We start from the raw sequence: 15,601 nt of genomic DNA, 5'->3' as shown, positions 1-15,601 counted from the left end.
GTCGATCAGTTTGGGGGTTGGGAAGGAATGTATTCTAGAGAGAAACTTCTGTCGTTCTGCTTACAGTGGAATTAAGAATTAACAAAAATCAATAAACGTTTATAGCTTTTGTCGACATGTAAAAAGTGTTCGACAATGTAAAATGGTACAAAATGTTAGAAATTCTTATATAAACAGAAGTAAGCTGTAGGGAAAGACAATGTGTGCAAGAACCAAGACGGGACAATAAGAACTGAAGACAAACAACGAAGTGTTCGGAATAAGAAAGGATGCAGTCTCTTGCTCCGACTCCAGTCAACAGACAGAAGAAGCAATGGCGGTAGTAAAAGTGGGAGTCGACCCTGTGGGGCTGTTACCTAAAATGATTGAGAATGTATGCAAAATTTAGTTTGCTGACAACATTTATTTTCCGAAAACAAAGACACACATACATTATGTTAAACAAGTTATGATTTAATACCGTAAACAACTAATAGGTGATTTAAGACCACAATGAAGAAGGATCTTGGGTGGCAGAAGTGAGTCAAGTAATCCGGCCCTAAAATTGTGGATAACGCAATCTGAATTGATCTGACGCTGAGCAGACTTGTATTGTTCAAATATACAGAAATTTCTCGATATAGGTGCAGCTGAGAGCAAGTGGCGATTGAGGTCTGTAGCCCCTGACAAGGCCTTGAGCGGCAATACTTTACCATAGGACCTATTCGGCTCACTTATACGACAGAGCGCACAAGGATACCAAACGTCAAGACCGGAAAACCAAACACGAATAAGTGTGCCCTCGACAAAATAGTCCGACACGTTTGAAGACACACTATTGGTACCGTAAGAACACCACAGGCTCCCCAGTCCAAACTACTCACATGAGAAGTCAGTCTCAGGATGGATCACAAGTACCAACCACACATGTCAGAGCTTCGACCAAAAGATCTCTTACAAGACAAAATACAGCACCCGAGTGCTTCACACCTCTTCAGAAAATAAAATTCGTTTTCCCACATAGTGCATGAACTACACCACCTTCACGTCGTCTTGAGCCAATCATAGGGCTCTAGGGGCGCTAAAGCTCCCCTCCCACACTACAGCACAAACCCCTGTCGAACCAGGGCAAGAGTTACAAAACCTGTGTCTCTGGAAAAAAAGGAAACCGCCAATTACTGGCTTTTTTAAGTTTACATGGAGGGGGAAGATATTTTCCTCCGAAGTTCCATTACGTCCCACGGCAACAAGTGAACAGATACAGTCTTACAGATCTTTATCAAAATCGCCTGTGCCTTGGAGCTTGTTAGTCCTAGCTATGAGGTGAAATAAAGATTCTACCTCTAAACGTTTCTCAGTCGCTGGAGTTTCTTATAGAACCGAGGCAACCAATGGAATGGGTCACAGGCCTATTTGCAGTATCAGCGAACATGAAAACTTGTGAATTTTTATTATACGTGGCTCTTGCACACAATGCCCAGTTTGCAAGTCCACTGTGTAGACATGTCCCTTCAGTCCGTCGCCCGCAGCCCAGCCTTCGGCTGAAGCCAATGCAGGTATAGCAGCATTGTGCTGCTGGAGACGTGTCTCAACTAGGGGCTGCTCTGTCTGCCCTGTACGGCTGTTGGCCTGTCCAGCGAGATTCGCTGAGGGATGGGCTCGCTGCCAATCGCTTTCAACTCCCAACATGTCGTTTCCACGAGCTAAGAACCATAGAAATACCTCATGCTTTCAGTGCCCTTCCAGGCTCCATCAACGTCTGCTCAGGCCATTAACTGTCTAGAGTCTCACTCACGGTGCATGAGGTTGTAATAAAATCTTTAATAATTTTCTGTATACGATAAATAGCTGAGACAGTAACTTGTCCTCTCCCAAAAGAAATGGTCGAGAGTGGGACTAAAATTCAGGGTGAAAGAATATGAACGATAAAGTTTGCTGATGACATTGCTATCATCAGTGAAAGTGAAGACAATTACAAACTACATTAAATCGAATGGACAGTCTAATATGTACATAATATAGTTTGAGAATAAACTTAGGAAAGTAATGAGAAGTAACAGAAATGAAGTCAACTATAAACATAGCATCAAAATTTCGGACTGGGGAGTAGCTGAAGAGAAGAATTCTGCTACTTTGAAAACAAAATAACACATGAAGAACGAAGTATGGAGGCAGTGGAAAGACAATAGTAGCACTGGCAAAGACAGCACTTCTGGCAAAGAGAAATGTGCTAGTATCAGAAGATGCCCTTAATCTGAAGAAGAACTTTCTGAGAACGTAAATTTCGAGCATGGTATTGTATGGTAGTCAATCATAGACTGTGGAAAAACCAGAAAAGAAGAGAATAGAAGAAATTGAGATGTGGAACTACAGAAGCATTTTGAAAACTGGGTGAACTCGTACGATAAGGAATGATGAGATTCCCTGTAGCACTGGCGAAGAAAGGAAAGTAGAGAAAACTCTGAAAGGAAGAAGGGACAAGGTAATAGGGCATGTGTTAAGACGTCGAGGAATAACTTCCATTGTACAAGAGGTAGCTGTAGATTGTAAAAATATATAGGGGATGTCAGGAAATAGACATATCCAAAGAATAATTGAGGACGAACAATGCAAGTGTTACTCTCAGGTGAGGGAATTCGTATTGTGCCACATCTAACCATTCAGAAGACTAATGACTCAACAAAGAAAAGGGAGTAGTGACAGGCATGTAGTGACAAGAATGTTATTAAAAAACCAGCAGAGGGACAGACTGACCGTTGGCCAATGAAGCAACCCAATGGCGTGTTCCCTCCCTGCAAAGAAAGTACAGGGTCCTTCGACACAAAAGTAGGAATAATGGTGGGTAAAGCTGGCTTACAGCGAATATGTTGCAGCAGAATACACTCTCAGAATAAGCTGTCAGTTATTCATTCAGACGTACCAATAAGCACTATGCCGGTCCCAGGCACCTCATTAGCGCTACCCCATTTGTTGTAGCTCACATACCTGTGAGTGAAGTGATTCTTGAAGTGGGAAGCGCGGCTCACCCACAAGTCCATCTTCTTGATCCTCCCATGTTTCTGGAGCGATGTACGGAGCTGGTAGTAGATACTCTCAGAGCCGACCAACGGCAGGCTGAGAGGAAGTCGACGGACGAAAGACAAACCTTTTCCATATTCCCTGCAAGTGGCAGCATCTTATCGCGATTTTTTTGTTCATTTTCAGCCCTAGTTTCGTCCTGATATTTATCTAGAAATTAAATGGCCAGAATTTCGGTATTAGAGGCACTGATCCCTTTCCATTGTCCTCTTTCACCGATTATACTTTGTACACTAGTGTACGAATACTATAGAAAGCGACGTTCTCTATGAGTCATAGTAAGTGTGTTAACGAAAAAAATGATTCTTCCAACATTAGGATGGAAAGTAAAGAGTTGCAGGAAATATGTGAATAGTTGAAACTTCAGACAGATGTCTCCATCCAAAACGATCTTCGGCCTTTCTTAATATGTGAAGCGGCAGACTGGTAAACTTCTTCGCTTGATCCAACCATCTGTTTCCGCTCTCCCACATGGTCTTCTGCCCTCAATTTTTCCCTGCACGATGGTCTTCCCTAAACTATCCCCTTTCCTTCTCATGATGTGCCCAAGGAACTGAAGATATCTTTGGCTGACACGAGAAGATAACCTTCTTGTGATTTTAAGTTCTTCTATTATTGAAACATTTGTTCTTTTTTGCGTCCACGGTACACGTAGCATCCTCCACCAACACCACGTCTCGAAGGAATCAATGCGGCTCTTATCACTACATTTCACTGTCCAGGTCTCGCATCCGCATAAGAATACAGGAAACACCAATGCTTCTACCAAGCGCACCTTCGTTGTCTTGGATATTGCGCGATTCTGCCACGTCTTGGTGAGTTTGACCATTGCGGCTGGGCTAAGAATGTTTCGTCGTCTTATCTCTTGCACTTTCCTGTGCAATTGATCAGAGAGTCTAGATATACATAATCACTCACTATCTCCAGATTCGCTAAGCGCCCTGTAAGTTGGTTTTGATCGATGCCTTGACGATTTATAACCCTTAGTTTTTTTTCATGTTTATCTCTATGGTGGCAAAAGGCAACAATTACATCAATATTTAAGAAGGGCAACAGGAGGAATTGCGCAAACTATCGTGGTATTAGTGTGATGCCATCCATGGCGAGAGTCTATGGCCGTATCCTAGAAAAGAGGATAGAAGAAGAAATAACTGAATCTGAAGAACAAAATGGATTCAGATCTGGTCGCTCCTGTACTGATGGAGTATTTACCCGCAAAAACCTAGTGGAGAAAAGGACAGCAAGGGGCCTTACGACCCACCTTGTCTTTGTAGACCTCCAGAAAGCTTATGTCACAGTTCCACAGAACAAGCTATGGACAAGTCTAATTCATAATGGTGTGTCACCGAGCTATGCGAAACCTGTCAGACTCCTCTACCAAGGTTGTACAGCAATGGTTAAAGTGAGAAATCAACTATCCCAAGAGTTTGAGGTGACAAATGGACTACGCCAGGGATGCACACTTGCCCCTACACTCTTTAAGATCTACCTACAGGAGGCACTAAAATCATGGAAAAGGAAATGCGGAGGAATGGGTGTCCCTATAGACGACGAGATCTTGTTCACTCTATTTTTTGCTGACGACCAGGTGTTAGTAGCTGGAGATGAGGAAGATGCAAATTACATGCTCCGCAAATTAAAAGAATAATATGAAAAATGGGGTCTTGTCATGAACGTATGTAAACCAGAATATCTGAAAGAGGGGGAAAATACTGTTAACGACTTACAGCTCGATTCTGATACTGTTAAAGGGTGTCATAATTCTCGTAAGTACTTGGGAGTGACACTGTCGTCCAATGGTAGAAGTATGGATGATGTAAACAATAAAATAGGCCAGGGCAAGCGAGCCATAAAACAACTAAATGGTATTCCCTGGAACAAAATCATAACGCGCAGAACAACACATACCATCTACCACAAATTATTGAAAGCATCACAACATATGGTGCAGAGTTGTGGGAACTAACTCCGAGGCAGAAAGATCACCTGCTGGCTGTCGAGATGGATTTCTGGAGACGGAGTTGTGGATACTCCAGACTTGACCGTATTAGAAATGATGGGATCAGAGAGATTATGAATGTCAAAGCACAATCCTAGACTACATAGAAAGGAAGCGCCTACTCTGGTATGGTCACTTACAGCGTATGCCAGACACAAGATGGCCAAAACGGGTATGGCAATAGACTCCACATCAAAGAAGAAAGCGCAGTAGACCTGCGAGATGCTGGAAAGACGACGTCAACGAAGCAATGGCGGCGAGAGGAGACTGGAATGACCGTGAACAATGGAGATTGGGATGCGAGAGGCGGCGGCAGCCGTAGAAACCTCGCTCATATATATTTATATAAAGGGTTATTACAAATGATTGAAGCGATTTCACAGCTCTACAACAACTTTATTATCTGCGATATTTTCACAATGCTTTGCACACGCATGCAAAAACTCAAAAAGTTTTTTTAGGCATTCACAAATGTTCGATATGTGCCCCTTTAGTGATTCGGCAGACATCAAGCTGATAATCAAGTTCCTCCCACACTCGGCGCACCATGTCCCCATCAATGAGTTCGAAAGCATCGTTGATGCGAGATCGCAGTTCTGTCACATTGTGTCTGTTCACTTCACCATTACGCAAAAATGTTGCTTCATCACTGAAAACAAGTTTCGCACTGAACGCATCATCTTCCATGAGCTGTTGCAACCGCGCCGAAAATTCAAAGCGTTTGACTTTGTCATCGGGTGTCAGGGCTTGTAGCAATTGTAAACGGTAAGGCTTCTGCTTTAGCCTTTTCCGTAAGATTTTCCAAAAAGTCGGCTGTGGTACGTTTAGCTCCCTGCTTGCTTTATTCGTCGACTTCCGTGGGCTATGCGTGAAACTTGCCCGCACGCGTTCAACCGTTTCTTCGCTCACTGCAGGCCGACCCGTTGATTTCCCCTTACAGAGGCATCCAGAAGCTTTAAACTGCGCATACCATCGCCGAATGGAGTTAGCAGTTGGTGGGTCTTTGTTGAACTTCGTCCTGAAGTATCGTTGCACTGTTATGACTGACTGATGTGAGTGCATTTCAAGCACGGCATACGCTTTCTCGGCTCCTGTCGCCATTTTGTCTCACTGCGCTCTCGAGCGCTCTGGCGGCAGAAACCTGAACTGCGGCTTCAGCCGAACAAAACTTTATGAGTTTTTCTACGTATCTGTAGTGTGTCGTGACCATATGTCAATGAATGGAGCTACAGTGAATTTATGAAATCGCTTCAATCATTTGTAATAGCCCTGTGTATATATATATATATATATATATATATATATATATATATATATATATACACTAGAGGAAAACATTCCATGCGGGAAAAATATATTTAAAAACAAAGATGATGTGACTTACCATTCGAAAGCGCTGGCAGGTCGATAGAAACACAAACAGACACATACATACACACAAAATTCAAGCTTTCGCAACAAACTGTTGCCTCATCAGGAAAGAGGGAAGGAGAGGGAAAGACGAAAGGAAGTGGGTTTTAAGGGAGAGGGTAAGGAGTCATTCCAATCCCGGGAGCGGAAAGACTTACCTTAGGGGGAAAAAAGGACGGGTATACACTCGCACTCACACACATATCCATCCACACATATACAGACACAAGCAGACATATTTAAAGACAAAGAGTTTGGGCAGAGATGTCAGTCGAGGCGGAAGTGCAGAGGCAAAGATGATGTTGAATGACAGGTGAGGTATGAGAGGCGGCAACTTGAAATTAGCGGATATTGAGGCCTTGTGGGTAATGGGAAGAGAGGATATATTGAAGAGCAAGTTCCCATCTACTCAATCTCCCACTTCCAGCTCCACTCCCTCCAAAACCTCAGAATTCCAATTACCCAGGCCTGCCAACCCAAAGTTTGGTACAGATTTATTGATGACATCTTCATGATCTGGACTCACAGTGAAGAAGAACTCCAGAATTTCCTCTCCAACCTCAACTCCTTTGGTTCCATCAGATTCACCTGGTCCTACTCCAAATCCCATGTGACTTTCCTTGACGTTGACCTCCAACTGTCCAATGGCCAGCTTCACACGTCCGTCCTGATCAAACCCACCAACAAGCAACAGTACCTCCATTATGACAGCTGCCACCCATTCCACATCAAACGGTCCCTTCCCTCAATCTCCCACTTCCAGCTCCACTCCCTCCAAAACCTCAAAATTCCAATCAACACAATCTGGAACTCCTCTCAGTGAACACAAACCCAGTCTGTCCCATCTACTCAATCTCCCACTTCCAGCTCCACTCCCTCCAAAACCTCAAAATTCCAATCAACACAATCTGGAACCCCCAATGTGTTACCCCCGGAAACCATCCTTGTAACCATTGATGCCACTTCCTTATACACAAATATTCCGCACGTCCAGGGCCTCGCTGCGATGGAGCATTTCCTTTCACGCCGATCACCTGCCACCCTACCTAAAACCTCTTTCCTCATCACCTTAGCCAGCTACATCCTGACGCACAACTTCTTCACTTTTGAAGGCCAGACATACCAACAATTAAAGGGAACAGCCATAGGTACCAGGATGGCCCCCTCATACGCCAACCTATTCATGGGTCGCTTAGAGGAAGCATTCTTGGTTACCCAGGCCTGCCAACCCAAAGTTTGGTACAGATTTATTGATGACATCTTCATGATCTGGACTCACAGTGAAGAAGAACTCCAGAATTTCCTCTCCAACCTCAACTCCTTTGGTTGCATCAGATTCACCTGGTCCTACTCCAAATCCCATGTGACTTTCCTTGACGTTGACCTCCAACTGTCCAATGGCCAGCTTCACACGTCCGTCCTCATCAAACCCACCAACAAGCAACAGTACCTCCATTATGACAGCTGCCACCCATTCCACATCAAACGGTCCCTTCCCTACAGCCTAGGTCTTCGTGGCAAACGAATCTGCTCCAGTCCGGAATTCCTGAACCATTACACCAACAACCTGAGAACAGCTTTCGCATCGCGCAGCTACCCTCCCGACCTGGTACAGAAGCAAATAACCAGAGCCACTTCCTCATCCTCTCAAACCCAGAACCTCCCACAGAAGAACCACAAAAGTGCCCCACTTGTGACAGGATACTTTCCGGGACTGGACCAGACTCTGAATGTGGCTCTCCAGGAGGGATACGACTTCCTCAAATCCTGCCCTGAAATGAGATCCATCCTTCATGAAATCCTCCCCACTCCACCAAGAGTGTCTTTCCGCCGGCCACCTAACCTTCGTAACCTCTTAGTTCATCCCTATGAAATCCTCAAACCACCTTCCCTACCCTCTGGCTCCTATCCTTGTAACCGCCCCCCGGTGTAAAACCTGTCCCATGCACCCTCCTACCACCACCTACTCCAGTCCTGTAACCCGGAAGGTGTACACGATCAAAGGCAGAGCCACATGTGAAAGCACCCACGTGATTTACCAACTGACCTGCCTACACTGTGATGCATTCTATGTGGGAATGAGCAGCAACAAACTGTCCATTCGCATGAATGTACACAGGCAGACAGTGTTTGTTGGCAATGAGGATCACCCTGTGGCTAAACATGCCTTGGTGCACGGCCAGCACATCTTGGCACAGTGTTACACCGTCCGGGTTATCTGGATACTTCCCACCATCACCAACCTATCCGAACTCCGGAGATGGGAACTTGCTCTTCAATATATCCTCTCTTCCTGTTACCCACCAGGCCTCAATCTCCGCTAATTTCAAGTTGCCGCCACTCATACCTCACCTGTCATCCAACATCATCTTTGCCTCTGCACTTCTGCCTCGACTGACATCTCTGCCCAAACTCTTTGTCTTTAAATATGTCTGCTTGTGTCTATATATGTGTGGATGGATATGTGTGTGTGTGCGAGTGTATACCCGTCCTTTTTTCCCCCTAAGGTAAGTCTTTCCGCTCCCAGGATTGGAATGAATCCTTACCCTCTCCCTTAAAACCCACTTCCTTTCGTCTTTCCCTCTCCTTCCCTCTTTCCTGATGAGGCAACAGTTTGTTGCGAAAGCGTGAATTTTGTGTGTATGTATGTGTCTGTTTGTGTTTCTATCGACCTGCCAGCGCTTTCGTATGGTAAGTCACATCATCTTTGGTTTTAAATATATATATATATATATATATATATATATATATATATATATATATATATATAGGCCATGGTTTAGACTAATATCTTTCACTCTTGAGAACAGATTACCAAGTTGTGTGTGAATGTAGGCTTTCCTGGTGTAAACTGCTGATGAAATCTTCTCGGGCTTCCATCCAGGTAGCTGCGAAGATGATGAGAATAACATTCGTCGAAACGTCGCGGATTTTCAACGCAGCTACCTGCATGGAAGCCCGAGAAGATTTGATCAGGTAACGAAGTTGTTCCTCATTTCCTGCAATGAGTGTAATATCATCTGTAAAGCGTAAATTGTTGATTTCCTGCCGCCAATTGAAATCCCACCGTCCCAGGCATCCAGCACTTTCTGATTACACACTCTGCATACTACACTCTGCATAGATATTGTAGAGCTGAGGTGACAGTATGCAACCTTGTCTGACGGCATTTGTCACATCTAAAAACTCCGCGTCTTCACCATCTACTTTTATGGCTGCAGTATGGCTATTCTAAAGACCTTTTAGTAAGGATACCAGGTGTTTTGGAACCCCAGACTCGTTGAGCACATGCCACAACTTGTCCCACGTGACACAATCAAAAGCCTTTTTATAATCTAGGAAGCAGATGTAGGCAGGGCCACAGAACTCATAACATTTTTCAGTTATATGCCTTAAATTCAAGACTGCTTCTCGAGTACCTTTACCTGTCACGAAACCCGATTGTTCTGTGAAAATCTAAGACTGCAGAAAAAATTTAGGCGTTGATTTATTATATGCAGGAGGACTTTACTAGCATGTGGTATTAATGCTATGGTCCTATAGTTGGAACAGTCCCTAACTGATTCTTTTCAAAAAGTTCAAATGATTGTGAAATCTTATGGGACTTAACTGCTAAGGTCATCATTCCCTACGCTTACACACTACTTAACCTAAATTATCCTAAGAACAAACACACACTCCTATGCTCGAGGAAGGACTCGAACCTCCGCCGGGACCTGATTCTTTTCTGTGCAGAGGAATTAGGATAGTCCAGTCTTTAGGCTATTCACCCGTTTTCCACACCTTATTACATAGTTAATGTAGGGCATGCATGTCTTCCTCTCCCATCGCAATCAGCATTTCCCTGCTAATACCATCTATACCTGAGGCTTTATTCTTTTTCAGATGCTTGGTGGCATTTTCGATTTCACTGTATAGGATATCAGGTTATTTATTTGATTCCATACAAATGTTCTCTTCATCGATGTTGTTTCCTTTGCAGTACAGTGTTTCACAGTGTTGTTTCCACACAGCTATTGCTAATTGCTGGTCACTAATAACAGTGCCATCTAGATCTTCTACCACCCACGTGCGCGGTTTGAACTCTTGGGTGATGCTGTTTATCTTCTTAGTCCTCTTATAATTGGTTAGGTTTAGGATGGAATTAGTTTTATAGGTCTAAATGTTCTGACTTGGGCTTACCTTCTGTTTAATCTCCCATACCGTGAGCTCAAGATCAGCCACCTGGAATGCAGCAATGACGGTAAGTGAACAGTGGGGTAGTTGTAATTCCTTGGGCCCTTCAGGATGTATGACCACAGACATAGCAGTTCAAAAGGTTAAATTGGGGAGCTCACACAGATAAGAGCTTTGAAGTCCACGTGTGGGGAATTTGTGATGGCTATATTTTTCCAGAAAATGAACTGTAAAGTTGTATGCCGTGGAGTATTCTGTTTTGTTTCAAATGACATGGTTTTTTTATTCAGATATTTTACTTGGGATTTATGTAAGACAAAGGAATTTATTCTGGATAAACTACATGGGATGTAACTGTGATTGAGCACAAGTGTGTTCTGTATCCAGCTTTTTCAGAAGTTGTTAAGCCACAGATGCACATGGGGTCTTGGTACCAAGTCTTTACAGGGGTTTATTTTGTAATAACTTTTCTGTTGATTCTGATTGTTCTGTGGACGGTACTCATTTTAACAAGATGAGTTTCATAGAGCATCTGCTGCTTACAGTAATTGGTGTTATGGATACAGACAGTGGATGCAGTGGGGATAGTGCAGTCTAGGGTCTTGAGGCAACTTGATATTGTCTACAGACACTGGCAGGTCAGTTTCCCTTCTGGATCATAGTGAGACTACAGGCTGTATCTCTCCACTGAGATGCTCTTCGGTTTTTACAATGTACAAATTATCAGTGTTGCCACCTCACACCAAGATACAGGTGTCCCCAATGTTTCTTTCAGCCTTCTACATGTGGGAGCACCATCTGGAATCACAGGGCCCTCAGATAGGTGCTATGCTTTGCTGTGTGCTGTGTATGTATATCTTTGTGGTAATACTGTTCATTGTTTCTCGTGACGACAGTACGTTCTGTGTCTGCGTGCACAGTCACAATGGGTGCCTCAGTTGCCGTGGTGGACTTCACGCCCGACGCACGCTTCATGACCGTCACCACGTGCGTACGGCCCACCGCCTCCGAGTGGACCTCAGTCTTAGGAAGGGATCCCGCTTCATCGGCATTGCCCCGTGAGGAGCTCCACCAGCGGCTTGAGGCCGCCGGGCTCCGCTATGTGGACAGCGCCAGGCTTCAGAACAACACGGAGTGTGTCTATCCGTAGAGCTGCCATTTGCTCTTACCCTCACCAAGATGGCGGTGCCGTTGTAGGCACCCTGTGCCGCTTCCAGTCTATCAAGCTCTACTGTACCCACCTAGAGCTGTGGGATGATCAGTCTTCCTGTGTACTGTAAGAAAAGGCCGCTGGCTGTAACACACTGTATCGTTAAACAAATATCTTCTTTCTACCCATTTTTTGACATCTAATGGGTAATATGTTGTAGCTGTATGACAGTCTGAAAAGTTTCTGCACTCTTGCTTTGTTATAAATTTCCAATAAAGCATATTTTTGGAGTGAGAAAGAGGAAAATCATTTACATATTTATTTCCCTGTGGATTGAATAACGCAGTTTGCAGTATACGTTATATTATTACAAACAAATGCACACTAATTCCCTTTTGATTTTCTACATGAATCACAAAAGAAAATGCTGAACAAAAAAGTAACGTTAGACGATATGCAAGTATCACTGAATGATATCAGCCGTATACCTCACAAAGACATTAATAGACAATGGTCTTAGTCTTACAAACAAATAAATATATTATATGGGAATGGTTGCTTTAGTAGATGTAGTGTAGTGAAGAAAATTTCTAGATTCTTTCTTCGTTATTAATGTTAAATAAAGCACATTTTGGGGCTAAGAAAGAACCAAACTGAACTGAAGTCACTTGTATTTCTGTTTGCCAGTATATCAGGTCTCAGAGTTTACATTTAACTGATACTTCATTGCACACGAATATGCAATAATCTCCTTTACATTTCCCTGATGAATCATAAACTAAAATGGAAAAAAACAAAAATGTTGCATAATTCAAGCAACCCGCCCACGCCTTATGGTGGTGCTAAGTATCTGTGGCTAGACGACTTGTCTCGTATAGCAGAAGTAAATTACATACAAAAACCTTGATCATGAATTAGTCTACTTATTACAGAAAACAGTATAAGGCCCGTGCAGTATTTCCTGAGAATTACCTTCATGTGCAAACAGAAAAACGCGCCATGGTACTTCAGTTTGTACTACATACTGAAGGTGCCAGCAGCAACATTTGCTACGTTCAGCCTATCAAACACTACAGCAACCCTCTCGTGCCTTGAGATGATTGATGTCCCTTGTGCACCATAAGAAAAGGCCGCTGGTTGAAATGCCCTGCAACGTTACATAACTAACTTCTTTGCCGCCATTGACATCTAACACTTGGCATTTTCCCAAAATACCGCTGCTAATCTGGTTAGGCCAAAAGGAATTTCCATACTCTTTCTGCTTTTATTGTGTAGCAGTGCCTCTACAGTACGAAAAATTTCAACACTCCTCCTTTGTTCATGAATTTAAGTATAGCTTAGTTTGGGAATGAAGAAGAACTACATGAATCAAAATAATTTTCATGTTTATATGGTGCCAGTTAAAATAACAGAGCTTACATTCAAGTGATACATCACTACAAACAAATACACATAACTCTCTTTCCATTTTCTCCTTGAATCATAAAATAAAAATGTAACTAAAATAGAAATGTTAGATTGTAGACACGTACCTTTGAATGACACCAGCATTACATCTTCCAAAACACTTAAGAGACACTAGTATTAGCTTTATAAACAAATCAACAAGTTTAAATCTGGGAATGATTCCTGTACCACAAGATGAAACATTTCTACACTCTGATTCGTAATTAATTTCTAATTAAATATTTTTTTAGGAGATAGAAAAAAGAAAATATGAATAGTTACTAGCCAGATCAGAGTTTATGTTCAACTGACACTTCATGACATATAAAAAAACACTAATTTGCTTTACATTTTCTTTGTGAAACATAAAATAATATGGCAAATTGAAACAATAATGTTGAAAGATTGACAAATACTATTGGCTGAATCCAATGGCAGGGAGTTAATTAAGACTGGTGTTAGTTTTAGAAAAAAAAATATGTCTGACAATTGTCGAAATTTTATAAGAAATATTTTGATGTGATGCTGGGTACAAATGTTACCAAATAATCAACTAATTAAATGTATGTAGTAAATGGACAACCATTTCAGTGCATAATTAAATAGACTGAAATATTTTTCTATCTTGTTATTGTTGTTATGTACAGATTATTAAAACAATACCTTCCTGAATATAATTTAGAATCTTTGTTAGAAATACATTTCATAATGAGCTGATGGGAAACACCAAACTGTGCATAATTATTTGCCAGTGAATCCTATCCTAGCATGAGTATTTAACTAGTACTTTATAGAAAATGTATATGCCAAAAATCAATATTTAGAAAATAACTGATTGTTGCTATTTTGTCAAATAAAGACACAGTTCATGACCATGGCTGTTATATGGAATAAATTGTTGATAGTGTACAGCAACCAGCCACAAAGAGGTTTTAGGTTGCTGTATTCAAAAAGTGCTGTTACCAGTTTGAACGTTTCACTATTCACCATGAGGCAATTTTTCATGTTCTCATTAAAACACATGATACATCGGTTTTCCATAAGTTGCCATAGGATAAACAGTAATTCACAATTACAAACATGTAACAAAAATGATTGCGCTATAGAATTGTGTTACAATGCGACATATATAAAAGTCCATGTGGCGCATTTGTTTTTCAATTTTCTTCCAATGAAATACATTTTCGAAGATATTCGTATTTTCACTATCACATACATTGGTTTGCATTGTAAAATACTTTCGCTTACTCACTAAACGAATTTTCCATGTGTACCACAGGTTTTGGTTCACAACATACTAAAACAAATACAGAGTTTACAAAGTACATGAGTGTCAAAGACGCTGCAATACAATGAAAGTGTAAATTACTGATTCTTACGTTGAAAAGGTACTTTACTTTAAATGTAGGGCATTAAACACAGGTAGATGACGATAAATACATGGGATTTTATGAATTATAGCGTTAAAAACTTATTTTATAGAACAACAGAGAAACAAATGTGGACAAGAAGTTGTGCAGAATCCTTACATGCTATCTGAACATTGATGAATATAATACATCAAAATTTATTAGTATTTATAGCCATGAATAACTATTACTATTATAGTTATATACAATGTTGTATGATTAGTTACTTGATCTGCAGAAAGGGGTACAAGCGTCACTTATATTGCAATATGAAAAGTACTTCGTGGAAGGTTTTCAGGAATGGGGTGTTAGCCTACTCAGTCTGCTCATTAAGAATATTTGTTTCTATTTCCTCTAACAGATACATAGTGGCTCACTTTTCTGCAAAATGTAATATTTTCATGTTTCTCCCGGTGTTTCTCACAGAATGGTTTTCTTCTGCAGTGTGGGCTGGAAATATAGAGTTGTTAAAATTTCCAAATTTCATGATATCAAGGTGTTCTTTGTATTTGATCTCATAACTTCTGCCTGTCTGACCAGCACAGAATTTTTGGCATGAATCACATTGGAGCTTGTATATTCATGATTCACTGTAGGGGCCTTGAAATGTTTTACATAATGGATCACTTTTTGCTGTAATTTACTATTAGCAGTGAAGCTGACATTACTATGCTTCACTTAAAATATATATGGAATTTGGTACGATATTGGGTCTTTGTAATGGGATAATGGGATAATGGGAATATATTGGTTTGGCTTCTGTGGGAGGCTGATCTGTTTTGGATTGAATGCTGTTTGAACTTGTGTTCTGCCAAACTGTGACTTTTGTTTTTATTTTGTTGTGGAGTTTGTTATTATAGGATCATAGCCATTATTATCACAATGATTGTTTTGATTTAATTTCATTTTGTTTATCTGTATGACTCATAGGTACTTTCAGCAGTCCATGTACCA

At 41.6% G+C, this 15,601-nt stretch overlaps 1 protein-coding gene across 2 annotated transcripts in view; it reads left to right on the top strand.

Moving 5' to 3' along the window:
- Positions 1 to 14,113, top strand: part of LOC126425050 (uncharacterized) — a 35,596-nt gene extending 21,483 nt beyond the window's left edge. Inside the window, exon 3 of one of the 2 annotated variants that reach the window (XM_050087961.1) lies at positions 11,563 to 14,113. In XM_050087961.1, coding sequence (XP_049943918.1) covers positions 11,563 to 11,792 — 230 coding nt within the window. In that variant the 3' untranslated portion in view covers positions 11,793 to 14,113. Of the gene's footprint in view, positions 1 to 11,538 lie in introns of both variants that reach the window. The other variant, XM_050087960.1, reaches the window with a different exon arrangement.
- The last annotated feature ends 1,488 nt before the right edge of the window (positions 14,114 to 15,601 follow it).

This window comes from Schistocerca serialis, chromosome 10 (genome assembly GCF_023864345.2).
Source record: "Schistocerca serialis cubense isolate TAMUIC-IGC-003099 chromosome 10, iqSchSeri2.2, whole genome shotgun sequence".
Lineage (NCBI taxonomy): Eukaryota > Metazoa > Arthropoda > Insecta > Orthoptera > Acrididae > Schistocerca > Schistocerca serialis.
Note: the sequence above shows the minus strand (reverse complement) of the source record. Positions and strands in the feature narration are given on the sequence as shown.